Consider the following 21,525-nt stretch of genomic DNA (forward strand, 5'->3'; position numbering starts at 1 on the left):
AAATATAATAATGCACACCATTGTTTGAGTTCATAATTATTGTATATTTACGAAAACTGATCAAAAAATCATCACATTTGTATATTTCTACATTAGAAATAATAGAAAACAGTATTATACTAATAAAATATAATAATATATACTAATATATATATATAATATAATACAAAAATAATATATATATATATATATATATATATATATATAATATATAATATAATAATATATATGTATACTAATAAAATATAATAATGCACACCATTGTAGTTTAGCTATTTTTAGCCAATTCTGTCCAAAATTCCTGTACAGGACCAAACACCGTGCGACACGGCGGCGAAGGTTCTCTGCTGCTTTAATTTTACGAAGACGGAAATTTCTAGAGACGTGCGAGAGCGGTTGAAAATGATTTTGCCAGTTGATCGGTCTCGGCGAGGTACAAGCAAAGCCAGCTTCTTCTTTTCCTCGAACAGTCCCCGTCGGTACGTGGCGACGTTCTGCTCCTCCCCTTACCCCCCGCGTACTTGCTTCTCCTTTCTAACTATTTCGCGAAGGACGACGGGATAATCCTTGAGAAATTTATCAGCACCGGGGCGAGAGGACTGTTCGGCCTTTCTGGCCGGACCAATCTCGCGAGGCGAATTCTCCCGGTACAGCGGCAGCCCCAGCAAAAGGAACGAAGGGACTTCTAATATCTGCTGGAAAGACGGAGCACATAATCTCTCCGAAAGGATAAACTCCGTCGCCATGCCGCGACGCACAGCTATCTCGAACGAGGGACAAAAAATCGGGAAACTCGCTGATGCTCGTATCGATTCAAAACTATGCACGTTTATACTGTATTGGAATGTCTGAATAATCTTGTTTATACAGGGTGTTCCCTCCACAATTATCTTAACAGTCGAAGATTATTAAATTAGCTTTGCGAATCATTCGTTGAACTGTGTTCGGACACGGAATTATTTAAATTAAAATATAAATTAATATTACTATTATTTTATATTATATTATTTATATTATATAATTGATTATTATATAATTATATATATTATATATTATAATATTATATTATTATATTATATTGTTTTATGTTATAAAATATAAATTTCGTATGTTACACACGCGAGATGTCATGCGCACTAGAAAATTCAAACGGCCGTCACAGTTAAATTACTTATTATTTCGGGTCCGAAAAATTAGTAAATATTCTTCGGACGTTCTAAAGTAGAGGTGAACAGCGTTTTTCTTAAAAATGTCACTTTTACGTAATAAAAAGAAATCCGGAAAGTTCACGTGACTTGTTCAATACTTCGAACGCGGCTCGAGTCCGCCCCGACCTTCTGTCAAAGCCTCGTGCTGCGAGCTCTAGAACTTCGCGCCGTCATCTCTCATTGGTCAGTGTTTTTCGTTAATAACTCGTAAACAAAGCCGCGGATTACATTTTCGCTAAGGAAAAGGTTACTTCAAACGAGCTCAGAAATCACCCTTTCTGGGTATTTACATAATTGTGGGACACCTTGTACATGATGTTCCCAAAATCGTGGTACAGCCGAGAAGTGATTCAACATACAAAAATGTATCGAAAAAGACAAATAATAGTTTTTCGTTTAAGGCTCCGTTTCCAAGAAAAATTAGGTTGAAAAAGTAATATTATTGAATAGGAATAAAGTGGCGCGTCTGGCCATGACGTATCAATTCTACTTTATTACTTTACTAACAAACAAAGCCTCGCATGAAAGAATGTTACTGTTTCCATTCAACTTATTTTTACAATATGGCAATATTAGCAATAATCAATAAATAAATCAATCAATGAAAGTGTAATGCAATAGATGCTGGTATTAGTTATACGGGAGACCCAGCCAACGGCCACTATGGTCCGCCATGCGAGAAATAAAGTACAGTTTAATTTGTTCAGAAATAGGGTAACACAAAATCAGGTAGACACTTCTCTGAAATGTCTTGTTAAAGTTGATAAATATATTAACACGAAGAATTATAGAAATATATTGTTAATTGGCTAAAATTATTCACTCGAAACTCGCATAAAAAACTAGATTATTCTATATTTATATATTTATATATTTATATTTATATTTATATTTATATTTATATTTATATTTATATTTATATTTATATTTATATTTATATTTATATTTATATTTATATTTATATTTATATTTATATTTATATTTATATTTATATTTATATTTATATTTATATTTATATTTATATTTATATTTATATTTATATTTATATTTATATTTATATTTATATTTATATTTATATTTATATTTATATTTATATTTATATTTATATTTATATTTATATTTATATTTATATTTATATTTCACCAATGATCAACCTGACGGAAAAAGTGCATCGATTTCTTGCATTAAGCTCCAAGTTGAAATTTCACCAACAAATTGGCATGCTCTGCTCGAAATCTGTCGAGCAATTTCGAAAACTCCATTTCGTCATTAATATTTCGCGATACAGACTTGACTTGCTGACAGACGAGAGTGTTTTTAGATCTCAGGCTTTGTGTGTGAATTTTTGACCTTTGTCGTACGGATCAAACACTGCAAGACGTTCCGAACGAACGATTCGTCGAGCACGCCGCGGTGCCGTTTCGCCCGCCGAATTTGATGGAAAGATATTGCGGTCCCTCGCGGCCTTTCGAATTCTACTTCCCTTATTTTATTTCCGCGCCGCCGTGCCATACCGGCTGGCTGTGTGTCTCTTTCAGTCGCCGCGGCCTTTATAACCGCCGGGATTCCCGCAGTTCCCCGATTTCGGCTCAAAGGGCCAGACCTGCTTGAGGAGAAACTGACTTTATTACTTCTTCCGCGCGGTGCCAAGAACGTCGAGCGCAACGCATGGTCCTGCAGCAACGTTTGTTTAGGTTTAGATTGCCTACCAAGGGACTAAACTCGTCCGTGGCCCGAAAATCTCGGGCCAGATCAGATCACGTTGGATTTTTACGATAGTGATAATAATAATAATAATAATAATAATGTTGATCGTGTGTCAATGAGATGGACGCTTTGTTACGGAAAGTGTAATAACTCGTGATTGATAAAATACAATAAAATTTTGAAAAACCACAGCGATCAGACACTTTTTTCAAAAAGTGGTCGGACTCTTCCGAACGTACCCTATAGAATAAGGAAAACAAAATTCGGTTACCTTTCAGTTTTAATTGAAAAAGTACTTTAGCACGTGCAGATTTTCATCTAAACTACATATCGAAGCATTTTATAAAACGTAATTGATCAATCAAGGTTCAAGATCAAATGAACCATATGACGTAATTGGTACTTTCGTAGAAAAGTATTTCGAGAGAAATAATCTAAATCGACAGCCATTCGTAGCACCGCGAAGACCACGATAGAATTTTCATTATAATATGAATGTAACAATGAGATATTGCAATAATATGATTAAATAACGACGTGTTGTTGTTAATGGTGTATTTATCTCGCCGGCGGTTACCCTCGACCACTACGGCCCCACAATGCACCTGATTAACGTTAATAAATTGTTTTCTGAGCATTATCGCGTGAACATAAAATTGGAAATGACCGTGACGTTGACGCTTTGTACGTTTGTACGGTTTGTACGGATTCTAGGCATCGTAATACCAATAAATTTAATTTTGCTCGTTTCAACATATTGAAGCAGTACTTAAGCAGTTAGCGATTATTGTTATTATGTAATAACGATTATTATCTTATTATGCATTTGTGTGTTAACGTTTGTATGTACTATGTATGCATTTGTGTGCATTTGCATGAAGTATGAAAGAATCGTAATTGCATATGTATGTATATATATTGGAAATGACCGTGCTATATAAAGTTGTACATACATTTGTACAAGAGAATGTGAATGAGTATGAAAGGAAGACATCATACAAGAAAGACGTGTTTACAATTTCTTATTAATACATATATTTTCTTCTGTTCCTTCTAAAAAAAGAATGCCATTCGACCTTTATTTCCTATTCCTACAATATCAACATCGTTAACTAAAGCTCCAGGAAGATTGTCTAAAATCAAATCGACCAATTTTAGATCGCCAGTCGATCACCTCGTCTTTACTGGTATCGCCTGGGTCGGTGTTGATATTACTCTAGCGCGACGTTTGTTTCTGTACACAAAGTCGAGCTCAGCTAACCGAGCTGAACGCCTTGGCTCAGGTGAACGATCCATACTGAATACAATAAACAGCTTTCTGTTTGCATGATCGCGATGTATTTGTCGCCTGGGCCATCCTTCCAATAATCCCAATATCAAATCCGTTACCTGTTTTCCGTTTGTTCCCATGCAGCGCTGTTCGTTAAGGCTGTTACGAGCCGAGGGCCAGGCAGGTTGGGTGGCCGGAGCTTGCATGCAATTGGGATTTTTGATAGGGGTGCGTGGACCAGCCGATGCTTATTTCGGCACGGGTGGCTACCTTTAAGGTAAGGATAAGTATTTGGAGAAATTGGTATTAGGCTGCCTCGTAACTTTGTAAGAAAGAGAAATAAAGATATACCTCGAGCGGTAAAGATATATCTTTGTGGGTTATACCAGCTACTGCTTCGAAATAGGAAACGGAAATAATTGAACTTGTAACCAAAGAAAACTGGTAAAAGCTAATTTATTACGCGTTTTGGATTTTTACAAATGTATGTAGGTGTTCGCGGACTCTATCGCGCTCTCAGCTTTTCGCACCGAGTCGGCGGGGGCTTCTCTGATTTGATATCTAATTACCTACTAGATTGTTCGAAGGAGAATTAAGACTCGATCTCACAAGAGTTTCCACGTCGACGAATGACTCGAAACTAGCCCGATTCCCGGTCGCGTTTGGGCCTTTTATATAGCCAGATTTTCTCTGGAAAAATGATAGTTGGGGTGTCCCTATGTGGTCCGATTCCAGAAACGTTCGTCGCGTACCCCTTGGAGGTACTCGACTCGCGATATACAAAGAAAGAAATATAAAAAATTCGTGGGAAAATTCTCCGTACGTTACAAGGCATTGCCCTCGTGCACTGTAACAAATGTTCAGCGCTGCTTAGTCCTTCCAATATTCAAAAATCCCACTCATTTTCTTTTTCTACCCGATGGCCCACAACGATCGATGTAAATAGACCCTCACACCGCGGCCGCGGTTAGTTGTCAGTTGTCTTTAGTCATCAGCTACTGTTACGTGAATACATAATTACTCTTGTAAAACTCTCCTGTGTTTGCAGTCCAGTATCTGTGTACTTTTGTGCTTGCAACTCACGTTACGCTTGTAATTCTTTTGCACTCACAGTCTAGTTTCGCTTTAATCTATTGCGCTTGCAAACCTCGCTGCAGCTTTAGCTGTAGCTGTGGCGGCTACCTCCAGACCCGCCAGCAGATGGATCCTCCTTTCTCGCATGTAACCGATCCACCTCAATTTGTATATACAAGGTATTTAAAATAAAAACCAGTCAATATTTATATGGTGTATAGGATACATTGTACTGAGTAAAAAAGCTTTAAAAAAGACCATTCAATATTTATGTGGTATACAGGATACATTGTACTGAGTAAAAAAGCTTTAGTAAACATATGTCGAAAGGTCAACCGTTTCTGAGATATAAACATTTTTGTTTGCTAGTATCATAATTGACTTTCTACTGAATTTTCGATGTTTACAGAAGATTTTCCACGTGTCCATCTTCCATTTCAACATCGCTAGAGTTCCCAACGAAGATAAATTAATTACTCTGTACATACAGCATTTGCATCCTCGAATGACAATTCTAAAACGCAATTAAAATTTGCTTTTTACATCACGAAATTGATTTGTATGCAATAAATTGCCACGAACTTAATCATCGATCAATCTCGCATACATAAAATGAATAAAATCGAATGTAAATGTTTTCCGACAAGAGATATCTGCAGTATTATAAACTTCCAGCACTTCCTTCTTAAATATCCGAAAAACGGTTTTAATATAAATCAGTTCTCTGTATAAATAGACAGGTGATTATGGCGGAGATGCAGAAAAAATTAAAGCGTAACTCTGCGGCTGCGACTGACATTGTATTTCCCATACCACTACGTGTACCATATCACGACTTCATAAAACATATTCGAAGAAAACTATTGGCAACAAACTTACTGAAATTACGGATATAAATTATTTTGCTCTCGTTGAACGGTTTTTATCCGGTCCCGCAGCCAGGAGAGGACAGGATCCGGCGACGTCGAGAGCAGAGCTAAAGCAGCAAAAGCGATGCAGGCTAAAGTTTGGACAAGTGAGATTAAAAAAAAATTTGATGAAAAATTTCATCGGGCGCTTTTGACGTAAATAATGAATAAACTGTTCGGCGAATTTTCCTCGCCACTTTTTCCCGTGTTCCTTACTCTATTCCTGGAGACAAAGTAATTGGCACATCGAACTCCAATATTTCTGTGCGACGGCACGGACAAGAAAATAAAAAAACTTGTCGATGCAGCAAATACATACGCTGCTTGGCAAAAACAAGAGACACCCGTTCTCTACCGATTTTAAATTGTGCTTCTTCGCCAGTAGCACGGCGGGATGTAATTTTCTAATTAATTCTCGCATTTTGACCCAGCATTGCTCTTAATTATTTAGTTATAAATGTAATAAATGTTATTTTTCTGTTATCCTCGATTATTGGTAGCCTAGTGAACTTACAATGAATTTTTTATGTATATATTCGTAGCTTAGTAAACAAAAGGCAATATATTATTGATTACGCGCACAATGGCAGTAAAATAATATTAATAATAGATGATAACAATCGCCGGATCTGCACGATTAGATTTCGAGCACGTTGCACCGCGCTGTAAAAAGGGAAAGGGGCACAGGATGCTAGAAGCGCCGCTCCGCGGTGGGCCCTAGAACTATTTGCGACGTGAATTATAATCTTACAATTGTCACTGGACTGCGGATAGTAACGCGTTTATAACAAAAATAAGAGTATGTGGAATACAAATATATAAAGACTTTCAAGGAATTTAAAAATGCTATTGCGCATTATTGTTGATATATTGACATTATTAAATGGATAAATATATTTTTATCTAACTTCTGCTTCTTACAGTTCATATAGAAATATTTTGTTTTAAATTTATTTAAACGCCAATTTCATTGTAATATATGCTTGAATGATGAAATTTGTCAATTGTTAGCTTCGAAAGGTAATTACAAGGTAATTTAGTAAAGTCACTTTTATAACAAATCTAATCCTAAGCGTCCGCGAATTTTTTGAACTAAAAATGTAACATGAAAGCCACAGTGTTCAAGTCACTGAATAAGTTTCTAAAATATATGAATATTTTATAGTAATAATAATAATAATATATAGTAGAATAGACTTGTTCATAACAAGTGTTATTTCATTGACACTTGATTACCTCACAATTTTGTATTTCTTACACTTTTAATATAAATTTGCACTTTTAACAATAATTTAATATACACTGTTTACAATAATATTATTCTTATTAACAAAGTACTTATTCAGCACACAATTTTCAAGAAATAATCTTTAATCCAATTTGATCGGCCCCAATTTAGGCAAATGTAGTTCACCGCAGTCTGAGAGTAACCCCTCAGTAAGCGTGGGAGGTCATAAATTGACTAATTTATTATCAAGCAATAATTTGTTTGAATGAAATCTAAGATTTTTTGAAGATTATACGAACTCCTTGCAACTTTCAAATCTTTTAAATATGCATTGAAACGATTAAGGGTAGTTTAGTGACTGACAACAAGAGCAGTATTCATCCCTCCCCCCAGATATGCTACAAATTAAGTTATATTATAATATAATATAAGAAATTTGATAATAATACTTCAACTAACTTTAAGTGATTTTTCGTATTCCATCTTATGTAACTTCGAGGGGTGTTTTCTCCCCCTAAATATGAAAACGCGCCGATGTAAAAAGATACGTATTTCTTATTTTCGGTTCTCTATAGCATATCTAAAAACCAAAGCAATCGGCGGACAGCTAAAAACCCTTCCTTGTAAGAGAAATCTAAACAATTATTTTCTTGAAAGTATTTCTATTAAAATCCATTATATAATTCAAATTTATAATAAAAATTTATTATAATTAAATTTGATATAAACAATTGAATATAATCAATTTCACCTCCATCTAAACCATCGATAACCAATCTAATTATAAATCTATTATAATCTTAAATTTCTATAAAAATCTATTAAAATTCAAATTTGTAATAAAATTTCATTACAATTATATTTTATATTAAAAAGTTATTATAATTGACATCACCCCCATTTAAAATCGATTAATTTAAATTTCTATCATAATCTATCTACATTATAATCCCAAACGAAATAATTAGATAACGTTACTGACAACGACATGTTACGATTGAAATAAAGTGTGTCAAAACAATTGAATAAGATGTTTTGTCGGTAAATCGTAGCCTTGCGGAAATGATAAAATTATCGTCAGATAACGTGTTAATATTACACTTGAGGTTACATCGCGAGCAACTAAGAATTGATTCGAGGCAAACACGCGACTTTTGTCAACCATTGTAAAAGGCGATCCAATTATGATCCCATTTATGAATCATGACAGTTTTCTCGAGTGTAGGGAGATTGTTACAATGTAATGGATTCCCCCCGTTTCTTCGATTCTGACATTTTAGTTGGTAATGTAAGGACTCGGATCGAAAACTGCGTCGAATAGAGGTCGGTTTGTCGTTCTGTACAGCGTCGAATTTATGGTTGCTGTCCGTAGCCGTAAGATTTATGGGAATCCGATGCCTTAATTGGAAAATTATAGGACAATGTCTGGGAACGGAGCGTTCGGCGCACGGCTCGTTATTCAGCGCGTATAATCTACCCCTCGCCGACTTTTCGAACACCACCTCGGTATTTCCTTTCCGACAGAGGCTCAGGTGTCGCCGACACTTTCACTGTCAGACTGCGGTGTCATCGTTTCGACCGACGGAATTTTCAATGGTCAATTTAATCGACAGGCTTTTCAATCGTCAATTTAATCAATAGATTTGAATTTTAAAGCAGATGAGGCACAATTTATGTATTAGCTAGGAAATTCGTTGTGTCGATGGTGAAGTGGAAATGTTGTTAATGTTTATCACAATATATATGTCACAATATACGCGATTTGTTTTACAAGTACTTTTGCAAGAAAATAAATACTTTTACATTTCAAATCAAATTCACTATATCATGTTCAATGAAATGATAATGTTTCATGCAGCTTCAAATAATATTTCACGCGATATTGTTATATTGCTCCTGTTAAATTGTTAATAGCAAACAAAATAATATATTAAAATAATAATAAAAATAATATAAATAATAATAAAATAATATAAATAATAAAAAATAAAATAAAAAATAATATAAATAATAATAATATAATATAATAATTTTTGTTAATAACAAACAAAATAATTTGTTTGTCGAGTTTGTAAGTGGTTGTTGCTGAGTTTGGTTATCAGGTAGCGGTGAAATGCGAGTGCATCGGGCAAGGGTTTTCGACTGTCGGGTTAGAAGTCGCTAAAAATTTGTTTTATTATTACATGCTGTTGATGTCGAGATTCACCGTTGATTTATGGCTGCGCGGTCGCTTTTTAGCACACGAAGCTGTGCCGAGTGTTTGAGGCTACGAGTTTTTGTGGCGCGGTAGCCATAAAACAAAACCACGGACCGTGAAAATTAATCTTTAGTTCAGTTTTTTTCTGGGAACGTTAATTGTATAAATGCTAACTGGTCGTACAGTTAATTATGCAAGGAGTTATGAGAGACATTTTGCATTTAGAACTGAAATAATTGACACAATGACTGAACATTTTATTGTTCTTTACAAGTGATATTTATTAAACGAACCAATGTATCATACTTTTGTAATTGACGTAGACACAATGATATAAATAATACCTTGAAATGTTGATCGATGATGAACAAAAATTAATAATTAAATTTAAATTATTATACTTTCGTTCTAGTTGACTCATTTTAATCAGTTGAACTTTTACAGTTTTACAGAGCAACTTCACTTTCTCGTTTTGTATTTCAATAAAATGGAGGTTCTATGAAAAGACCACAACCTACATACAGTGTGTCCCATAATTATATTAATAATAATATTATATTAATAATTATTATTATTATTAATAGATATAAATATATATGTTATTAATTTATATACTATTAATATAATAGTATAATTAATATACTATTAATATAATGGTATAATTAATATACTATTAATTATACTACATATATTATAATATATATTATATACTATTAATAGATATATTAATAATAATAATTATATTATATTATCCTGAGATCATTTGAAGTAACTAATTCCTTAGCAAAAATGCAATCCGCAGTTTTGTTTACGAGTTGTTAATGAAAAACAGCGACCAATGAGAGACGGACTTGCTTAGCGCGAAGTGCCCGAGCCAATGAGCTTGTTGGCTTTGCCGTTTCGCGCCAGCTAATCTCACCTCTCATTCGTCACTGTTTTTCATTAATAACTCGTAAACGAAGCATCGGATTGCATTTTCGCTATAATTATGAGCACAGGTAGAATGTCATAAAATTATCATTCACACAAAACCACATGCGTTCAAAGATCGACAATTTTTCCATCAAGATTTAAGGATCCCTGGGTTATTGTATTTTATTAGTGTATTTAATATCCACATCAATGAAAATCCTATAAAACTGACAGTTGAACAGATTGTCCGATTCACCAGCCTTCCGGGGTAACCGCTTTAAAACCGCAGTTGATATTCGCGGTGAAATATTGTCAAACCTTGACAATGAAATCAGCGTGCGATCTGTCCAACGTCAGATTGGAGAGAATTGAATCTAATGGATTGGATCGCACGACGACAGCCACTGACATTGGTAATAAATTTACTAGCTGGCTGTCGATTTGTCCTCCCTAATTGGACGGAAGAAAGTTGGCCGAAAGTTATACAATAAAAAAATTTTCTCCAATTATCCCTCAGCTTATAAACAGAAATTGATAATTTAGGAAGAGAAGTTTATCGATCGTCAACAAATATAAAAACGAATCGCTCTGGATCAATTAACCCTAGAGTGGGTTTCAAAGATCTGCACTCAAAAAGAAAAATGTACGTCAAGTTATGAGCCGTTTATTTTGAACATAAACGAGCCGTGAGTAATCGTATCTCCTATTCCCAAATTGTCCATTCCTATTTACAAGCTGAAGGACAATTCGAGAGAATTTACTCACTTACTATATCAAATTATCCTGTACTTACATAGTTGAGACTACACAAGTTCGGCAGAAATATGGTACAGAATGCATTATATGAATTATGAAAGATTTGAAGTGTGCTTTCTAAGAAGCATTGTTATTTCTTAGCCTCATTAACGAAATTATTGAAACAATGAGTAAATTTATTAAACGACAAATACTGTCAAAAATTGTTTACTATTTGTTGGAAAAAATTATGCTTACCAAAGTTCGTGATTCAAAAATCGTTAAGAAATTTTTAAACGAAAGAAGTTATTGCATTTGTAATTATAAAACTGAGATTAAGAAACAATCTTATTAACTATCGTGTCAAGCCTACGATTGCCTACAATTAAAATATGGCTAAAAGAACACGAGTAAATACTGTAGATTAAATTTGAAAACTAGAAAATGTACTGTAACGCTGCAACACATACAGCAATAAACTAAAATAATATTCATTTCAAAATTCTACTTCGAAACATTATCTAATGAAATATTGAACACAAATGGTTCACAAATATATAATTGCAAGAATTCGAATCTATTCGAAATTATTTTTCACCAATTTATAATTTTCCACTATCGCGAAATGTTCACGCATGAAAATTAATGTACGATCTCCCTAAGTACACGTATACACAGCATTCGCGAGTATACTACATCTGTCATTACATATGTAGGTACGTGAATAGAAATCGGGATTACAGGAGAATGAGATTGTATACCGGAGAACTAATGAGGAAGGATAATTATCAGTCGATTCTAATTATGCGAATGATCCAGCTATCCGAAACTGTTTTGCTCCCAATCAGTATAACTCAGTAAATGCTGTTGCATCCAGCTATAGAACGCTAACGAAAAAGTTGCTTTCCCTGCTTACCTCCTATTGAACCGGCGGCATACAGACACTGCAGTTGGTGAACCAAAATGGAGGCCACCACGGCCGAAATACGATACAACATTGTAGCCGATCCTCAACTCATCTCTGTTTAGAAATTTGGGACTCGGTGCCTCTGTTCTCCTGATCTGAAATTTAAAACGATTACATATACTTTAAACATTGAGTTCACGTTAATTATTTAGTTAGAAATGTAACAAATGTTATGTTAAAGTTTGGTCAAGCGAGATTAAAAAAAAATTTGATGACAAATTTCATCGTGCCCTTTTGACGTAAATAATGAATAAACTGTTCGGCGAATTTTCCACGCCACTTTTTCCCGTGTTCCTTACTCTCTGTTCCTGGAAACAAGGTAATTGGCGCATCGAACTCCAATATTTCTGTACGACGGCACGGACAAGAAAATAAAAAAACTTGTCGATGCAGCAAATACATACGCTGTTTGGCAAAAACAAGAGACACCCGTTTTCTACCGATTTTAAATTGTGCTTCTTCGCCAGTAGCACGGCGGGATGTAATTTTCTAATTAATTTTCGCATTTTGAGCCAGCATTGCTCTTAATTATTTAGTTATAAATGTAATAAATGTTATTTTTCTGTTATCCTCGATTATTGGTGGCCTAGTGAATTTACAATGAATTTTTAATGTATATATTCTTAGTTTAGTAAACAAAAGGCAATATATTATTGATTACGCGCACAATGGCAGTAAAATAATATTAATAATAGATGATAACAATCGCCGGACCTGCGCGATTACATTTCGAGCACGTGGTACCGCGCCGTAAAAAGGGAAAGGGGCACAGGATACTAGAAGCGCCGCTCCGCGGTGGGCCCTAGAACTATTTGCGACGTGAATTATAATCTTACAATTGTCACTGGACTGCGGATAGTAACGCGTTCATAACAAAAATAAGTATGTGAAATACAAATATATAAAGACTTTCAAGGAATTTAAAAATGCTGGTGCATTATTTTTGATATATTGACATTATTAAATGGATAAATATATTTTTATCTAACTTCTGCTTCTTACAGTTCATATAGAAATATTTTGTTTTAAATTTATTTAAACGCCAATTTCATTGTAATATATGCTTGAATGATGAAATTTGTCAATTGTTAGCTTCGAAAGGTAATTACAAGGTAATTTAGTGAAGTCATTTTTATAACAAATCTAATCCTAAGCGTCCGCGAATTTTTTGAACTAAAAATGTAACATGAAAACCACAGTGTTCGAGTCGCTGAATAAGTTTCGATCTCTGTTAGCATTCTATGATAATAAAAATGTATTCTCCCATTTAAAACAAAAAACATCGATGATCTTGAAATCTTAAAAATTATGACCTTGTGTATTACAATAGTTGTTCCATCGAAACAAACGATTTCTTCCTGTGACTTCGATCGAATTAACTGCGATCTGATCCAAGTAATCCGGCAATGTTATGCATTAAAATTGCAATTGATAAATTGTGCAATCAGTTCGATCCTTACAATACAGAGCGCAAGTTAATTTTAAGATTACATCAAGCTCTCCGGGTACATATCTCACGAAAACATCTCGGAGTCGGTGTAAGCGATAAATCGTTGCAGAAAAAAATGTGTCATCCGAATGTCTCCGAGCATGAGGGTCAACTGCATAATCCAAATTGATATCTGAAATTGAATCTTATCGCGCGGTAATTAAAGATAAAGCAGGGGTAGACGGACGAGGCCGTTAATTATACTCGATTCTCCCCGGCCTCGGCTCGGTGGGCGATGCCAAACGATCCTAGCAAGCCCTGCCGAAATCCCTCCGGACTTCGAAATAACGCCTCCGGTTGCCGGAGGCTAACCCAATCGGGTTCATGAGACGCAAAGCCTTTCAAGGTAGAGATCAACGCGCTAGTCGGCCGATCTATGCAGTCGACCCGGAAAAAAAAACGATCGACACATTTACAGTTGGATTAACGATTTAACCATCTGTATTTGAAGCTATTTGAACCCTAAATCCAAAACAGTTTTTCTCGCCTATAACACAGTTGCTGTACTCAACGACGCATTAAGGTTTAATGAGGCCCGAGGCGCAATACAGAATTGAGGCTCCTAATATGCTACATGCTATGCAAATTAGAGCTATTATTAAAAAGATTTTATATATTAAAATGAAAACAATTCGTACGAAAAAATTATACCTATACAATTTTATTTGTTATATTAAAAAAGAATTATTTAAGTAGCAGCTTTCCTGGACTTTTGCTTTGAAAACTTACTGATCATTTCTTCGTAGTCTAAGGTATTAATTGCATCATTTTCGATAAACGTCAGAGTAAAATCATTTAAATGTAGTTGGACGAAAGTATTTCTTAAATAATTTGTCACTCTCTTTAAAACAGAGAAGAATCTTTTGCCGCTCGCATTACAAATTGGCACCGTGATATATATTTATATATAGTTTTCATATTAAGAAATGTGGATTCAAGTCCATTGAGCATAAATTTATACGTATCTCCGAGGTTTAATATGTCTTCTTTTTTCTAGTACTCTAAAAATTGACGAACTTCATTTGGAAACAGTTCTGTATCAATAGCTTTATGATATATGTGTATTGAAGAATTTAAAAAGAATTAAAAAATTCTCGATTTTGAAATTTATTTCCTCTTCTTTTAAATCAAAGTCGAAAAATATTTGAAAGTTCCTCAGTACATCGTCGTAAACTTCTTTCCTTTCTCGTATTTCTTGTAGCAAAGTGTTACATACGACATAAAGTACATTAACAAAAAAAGTTTCTTCTTTTTGTAAACACGGTATATCACCCTCTGCAGTTTCATCAAATTGTAATTTATAATCTTTATTTTCTGTTAATAATCAATGAACAAATTTCGTTCTGGTATACGAACACTTTTGTGGACAACTGTATATTCCAACGTCTGACGGAGACGGGAATAAAGTCGTATAAATTTTCTACGAAATTAAAATAATGTAGTGCGGCAGAACAGGATTGTGCTGCACTAGACCCTACTAGATTAAGGGAATGGCTTGCACAGGGAATGAAAGTAGCTGTTCCTGCATATTCTTTGATCCTAGCTTACAAACCAGCGTACTTGCCAGCCATATTCGCGGCGTTGTCGTAGCTTTGGTCTCTACAATTTTTTACGTCTAAATAATGTTTTTAGTGCTAACCTTTCAATAAAAGCGGTTTCACGACTTTGCAAAGGGTTGAAAGCCAAAAAAACTTTCTTGAATATTTCCGCACTTATTCATATATCGCAAAATAAATGTCAACTAGTTCATATGTGTTATATCTGGTGTTGAGTCTACTGTTATTGGAAAATAAATGGCTTTTTTAACTTCGCTTATTAAATGATTTTTAACATTTCCTGCCATAAGTCCGACAAATTTGTCATATGTCGAGTGGGATAAATAACTTGCTGCACTCTTTCCTTGCAGGCCGAATCTATTCAGATGTTCCTACAAGAAATTATCAAATTCGGCAAGAATAATATAATATTCTTGGATGAAGTTAAAATTAACTTATTTAATTCAGACGGTAGAATAATTGTTTAGCGAAAACCGAACGAGGAGTTCAACAAGAATAACACGATTCGTTTTGTCCATTATCCCATCGATGAACACAAGGTTTCCCACTCCACTAGATGCCATGCAACCCCAAACTAATAACAGATCCACCATTATGTTTTATAGTCGGTCGTAGATTTCGCGGTTCTAATTCTGTGTTCTTTTTCCTCCAAACACTTTTACGTCCATCGCTACCAAAAACGTTAAATTTACTCTCATCAGAGAATAATACTTTGTCCTAGAATGAATTATTCTCATAAATAAATTTTTCGGCGAATTTTAAACGTACAATTTTATTTTTCTTGCTAATAAATGGCTTTCTCCTTGGAACTCGCGCATGTAAACCATTATTTCTTAACACGTTCCGTGCCGAGCTTTTTTTACTCGAATCTTCACACTTTGATATTTTACTAAAACTTGATGTATTACGTGCAATTATTAATTCTCGTACACATAACAACGTAACAAAAACTTATCAACGCCCATTCTTGCGGTGGAAATTGATTCTTCGGTTCTAAATTTCTTGTAAACAATTTGTTCAGTTCACTAAGTAAACATGCAAGCGTGTACCATCGATGGTACACGTGGCACGGAACGTGTTAATAATCGGCGACACAATTCTGGATGCACTTCTTTCTGGAACTGCGTAGCCACCACTGATGCCAATTGCGATCCAGGAGTAAAAGGATCTTGTTTGATTTTTCGTTCTTTTCTCCTCTTTCATTCAGCTTTAGCTTGCGTACTTTTCATTACATTACCTTGGATATTAAATTGAATGCTGCGTTGGGTTTGCTTCTGTTTAAAAATTGTGCGATTTCGCTGTATGATTTGCCTTCTTTATATACCACTTCACTATTAATTCTCTTACTGATTTGCTTGTTTCGAATTTCTTTCGATTCATTTTGTCATATTATTAATAATGAAAATTGTGACAGAAAACTTGAACATTGTTTCCTTTGGACTAACTGCTAGCGAACTGAAGCAATGTTCGTTTACATTCTGCGATCTTCGGGAATTCTTACTTGTCGGAGTTCGAATACTTTTCTGAGCCACTTCTGGTACATATTTACAATAAATGTACCGTAAAAACGGTATATATCTCGTTGAATTATTTTCTAGTTTTGCTTACGCAGTCTTAAGACCCATCCCTTGTTACATGCGCCATATCAAATGCTCCAGCTTAACGCATATATTTTACTAATTGAATGTTAGAAACGCGTAAAACGTTCGAATACTTTCGTGTATGATTTCGTGTATCTGTCTCCGACTGTACAAAAAAAAGCTATGTTGTATCCATCGACCCATCGACCGAGATACTTTCGGGGCAACAACGGCCTCGTCAACTGGCGTCGCGTCGGTGGATTCCCAAATGTCAATCGCCTCGAACCACGTATGTATGTAGACCCAAAGGCCAGGGTAAATCAGTCGGTCGGTCCAAGTCAAATAGAAGATTGTTACCACGAAATTCCGCGTGATTCAATTTGACCGGAAGTTCGAGCGAAAACACGGCACGCCATCAAGTTCCCGGTGCCCGCCCTAATGAATCTATCGTCGACTCCGTTCCGAGACCCCCCTTTTCTCCCGGTGCCCCCTTCTGTCCCACCGGCGACCCATAGTCCTCGTTCGATGGTCGTCGCTCTAAGCTTCCACGCGTTCTACCGTTTCGCCACGCGTAGGTGGAGAGATCCTTTCGCGCCCTCGGCCTCGTCGCGAGCAAGAGTAATTCCTCGCACTGGAAACTCGAGATTATGTCGGTGTCTGGCGCAGGTGTTGCTGCCGTAAAGAATCGCCGGCGGACGGAACAGTCGCTTCCGGTTCCGAGAAGAAGAAACGATTCTGCAGACATTCGACGTATCGATACTATTTTCCGAATTACGATAACGGAGAGAGAAATGGTTCCGGATCAGCTTGAGGGATTTAATGAAAGTCAGCGGCTGGAAGGGATTCCGATTCGATGAATTCTTACCGCGGATTCGATGCTATTTTTCGTACTCCACCTCGGAAATGTGCAGCTGCGTTCCCGTGCAGCGTACGATTCTCGCGATCTTTTCGCGGTTGATTTTTTACTGCGACAGAACGTCCTCTCTCTTTTCATAATTGTAAGGGGCCGAAAATGATGTAACCGTATATTTTCACTTTTTCTAAAGAAATACGTAAATATCCGTAATTACTGATCATTAAACGAGAGAATCCAGTAATTACTAGACTGCGGATCTTTGTGAAAAATTAAAAATGTTCAATGGATCAATTATTCAATCTTGAATAATTTTAATGAACTAAAAATAACATAATCAACTTGTTGAATTCTTCTAACATCGTCGCTGTTTTCTGTTTCATCTACCAATTCTTGTCACAAATGTATCGAATGCACGATCTAATAATCACAATCGCAGATCAGCGACTGCCGAACCGATTTTACAATTGATTCGGCAATGATTCATTTAATACCATAAAATGCCCACTAACAACCATATTGTATTGCTTTCTGTACGATAGAAGGGTTGTTTATTTAGACTGTTTCTCGCATCGTTATCGCAGCAACGTAAAAACGGACGAAAAGGAACGAGCTGGAACGGAAACGTTATTACCAGATTATACCAGCCTTTAACGACTTCCGATCCTGAATGAGAAACAGGATCGCAGGGAAGTAACGCGCGACCGGAGAGCGTGTAATCTGCTTGCGAGCGAAGAACAGTATTCGTTTTCATTAGCAGCAACGTGGACAATGCTTTTTTAATCTCCCTGGATTAATCATTCGCCGATATCGCCAAATAAAAAGCTCAACTTTAACCGTGGACGTGTGCTGCGACGCTCATCGATACACCAGGTGGGGGAGGGGGGGTCCTTCTGGAGCATCGATTCGAGATTATCAACAATTTCGTGATCCTTTGACTGCGATTTAATCTGTTTTAATGAGAGCCTCGGATACTCGCTCCGGGATCAGAATGATTACAATGCAAGGTTCTTCCAGATTTTTCTCTGGCCAGCTTTAGCAGCATTTTTTGCATATAAATGAACGTAAATAATACACGAACTTAAGCTGTTTATGCTCTATTAACGGAGTAAAAATATGAAATCATAAGGAACTCTGCTTCCATGAGAACGCTGTTTATCGTACTGCTAATTACTCATTTCTTTGCGTAAAGAATATCGAGTGAATTTCGCGAATATAATTATTTAAAATTGTGACACGTGACGTGCGCGATATTTAGAGAGCTTGCAGCTTCTCTTTGACGGTATTTTAATCATATTTTATAAGAGGGTGCGATGTATCTAATACGACGAATACAATAAATATGGTGCAGCTGGCGAACGTGTTAATAAAGCATTTAAAGGTCTACGCCAACGTGCCACTTTTTCTTATTATTGGTTACAGTATGCTGGCAAAGTATGGGGCACCCTGTAGTTAGCAAGGATATCCCTCGGAATTAACCGCTACAGGAAAACGATCCGCGAGAATCGAAGGCGCAAAGTTTTAATTGGAGTGCAATTTTCGTGGGAAATTTTCGTAACGTGTACACGCGGCCGTATTAGTCTCCACAGTATGTATATCCTAGCACTCTAATAGCTCCTCTATTCACGCCACGGACTGCGGCTTGTAACCTGCAATTTATCCTCCGCATGGTTCTACAATTACTCGCATAAAAAAATTTCATTACGTAATTATATTAACTGCCCTATTACTCGGCCGAGAGGCGAACAGCGTTAACGGGGCCTGCATTTTAAACGCATTTAGGCGCCTTTAATTATGTAGACGCTCGCGTTTTTGCGGCGAACATTTTTGCCGTTGAAGCAACGATGAAACCTATTAAACGGAAAATATTTCGGTGATGCAAGAACGTGCGACGTCGAGATCGATCGATGTCTCGAAGATAAATTCGACCAGTCAAAATGCGTACACATCGTTTGAACAAATTGCGATAATATAGAAACTATTTTTTTTCATTATTTCGATACATCGAAACCGATACAACAATATCTAAAAATATTTTTTAATATTTCTTATATTTTCTAATATTTTAATGTTACTGTTTTGTAATTGCTCTACTTATTTTTTTTTATAATTGGATAGAATCTCCAGTTGAAAAATATTTTATTCGTGCAAAGGTGATTGCTGTGTTCTGGTCCACGGATTCTCGTAAAATATCCAAATTACGATTTTTCAATATTGATAAAGTTTTTCGTAATATGAGCCGTTTATTTTGACAGTGGCATAAGTCACATTGTTTTTAAGTCGATATATTCAAGGGTTTGCGTTTTAACACGTTTAAAAATATGAATGCTAACTTTCGAGAAGATTTACTTGTATTTGTTATCTCAGGATACCGATATTTTTCTCAGTATAAATAATTTCGTATAAACATTAAAAAATCACCACTTTTCATTACGGTAAAGTGACTTGAGCCACTTTCAAAATAAATAGTTTAGAAAAATGACTGACATATATTAATCTTGTCCGACGTATTTTACCGAAGTGATGTTTAGAAAGGACAGTGATTTACTAAAATTGTTGAATAAATTACATATATGAGCCGTTTATTTTGAAAGTGGCATAAGTCACTTTTTTTTTTTAAATGGAAAGATACCGTTGAATTGTAATTAGTGTTACCATTAACTCGATTTTTTTGAAAAAGTCACTTATGCCACTTTCAAAATAAACACAGCTCATATGTAATAGACGATTTTAAAGTTTATTCTATGAATTTAAGCAAATAATTTCGTATTTATCGTTGACTCTTGACGCTGCCAAACTAAAGATCAAATGAATGAGTGAAATATTGTACAAATTTGTAGGTGCAGGAACATATAAACAATTATACAGTTCAATTGTTATTACTAGACTGCGGATCTTCATGCGAAATAAAAATTCTCTACGTCGATTGCAACAAGCAGGAGTCGAATAGAAATTGATTTTCATTTTAACATTTTTAATCAGCTGAAAATAATCGAACGACTTTGTTGAATTCATCACCTGTATTTAATGAACTTTATTGATATCCTTACGGATTACAAGTGGCCCATCTCCTTATACATTACACGCCATCCAATAAAATAAAATAATCCAAATAAAAAATATAAAATAATATAGGATATAATATAAAGTTCAATAAATTTATCTCAAATAAAATACAATAATTTATACAACGAATTAAAAATTATACTATTATTAAACTATTAATGCTATTCATTCGCGTAGTTATTTTTACAGCGTCGTGAGCAGCCATTAAATTACATTGTCACAGAACAGAGCTACAGGAGACAGTATATAACGCACAGTTCGACCGCAGTAGATGTCCATAATCAATGAGACCGTGTAAATCATGTGTCCCCAAATATCCTCCACGAATCCCTCCCTGATCTCTACTCTTACGATTGATTGGCAGCTGCTAATCACCCTTAATAATAATTGGATCCGGTGATATAATATTCCGCTAACGGTGGACATTAATTTCGAAAGCTTCGCGCGTGAAACGTGAGAATTTGGAGCGGCACGCAATACGCCGCAAAGCCCGTTTCCAGCTCATTTGTCATTTTTCGCAAAAATTTACAGAATGTTCGAATATTCTGTCTATCCAACGAAACACAATAGAAATCCATAAAACCTAAAACCGTACAATTGTTCGAAAACACCAGAAAAATAAGGTTTCATTATTTGTTGTAGCTTAATCCTTCGAATCTCCTGTCAAATTTGAATTTTTGCGGGACATTTGACAGTTTGAACATTTGCGTAGAGCATGACTTGTACGTCAAACTAGAGATTATAATAAGTAGACCGCGTATATTATGCGTTTATA

General features: G+C 35.4%; 1 protein-coding gene across 1 annotated transcript in view; it reads right to left on the minus strand.

The window, feature by feature from the left end:
* LOC117228025 (opioid-binding protein/cell adhesion molecule) overlaps nt 1-21,525 on the minus strand; it is a 722,263-nt gene that overhangs the window by 494,854 nt on the left and 205,884 nt on the right. The window contains exon 4 of the mRNA XM_076528700.1: nt 12,156-12,301. Within this exon, the coding sequence (XP_076384815.1) occupies nt 12,156-12,237 (82 nt within the window). The 5' untranslated portion in view covers nt 12,238-12,301. The remainder of the gene's footprint in view (nt 1-12,155; nt 12,302-21,525) is intronic.

The sequence above is a fragment of the Megalopta genalis genome, chromosome 2, assembly GCF_051020955.1.
Source record: "Megalopta genalis isolate 19385.01 chromosome 2, iyMegGena1_principal, whole genome shotgun sequence".
NCBI classification, from domain to species: domain Eukaryota; kingdom Metazoa; phylum Arthropoda; class Insecta; order Hymenoptera; family Halictidae; genus Megalopta; species Megalopta genalis.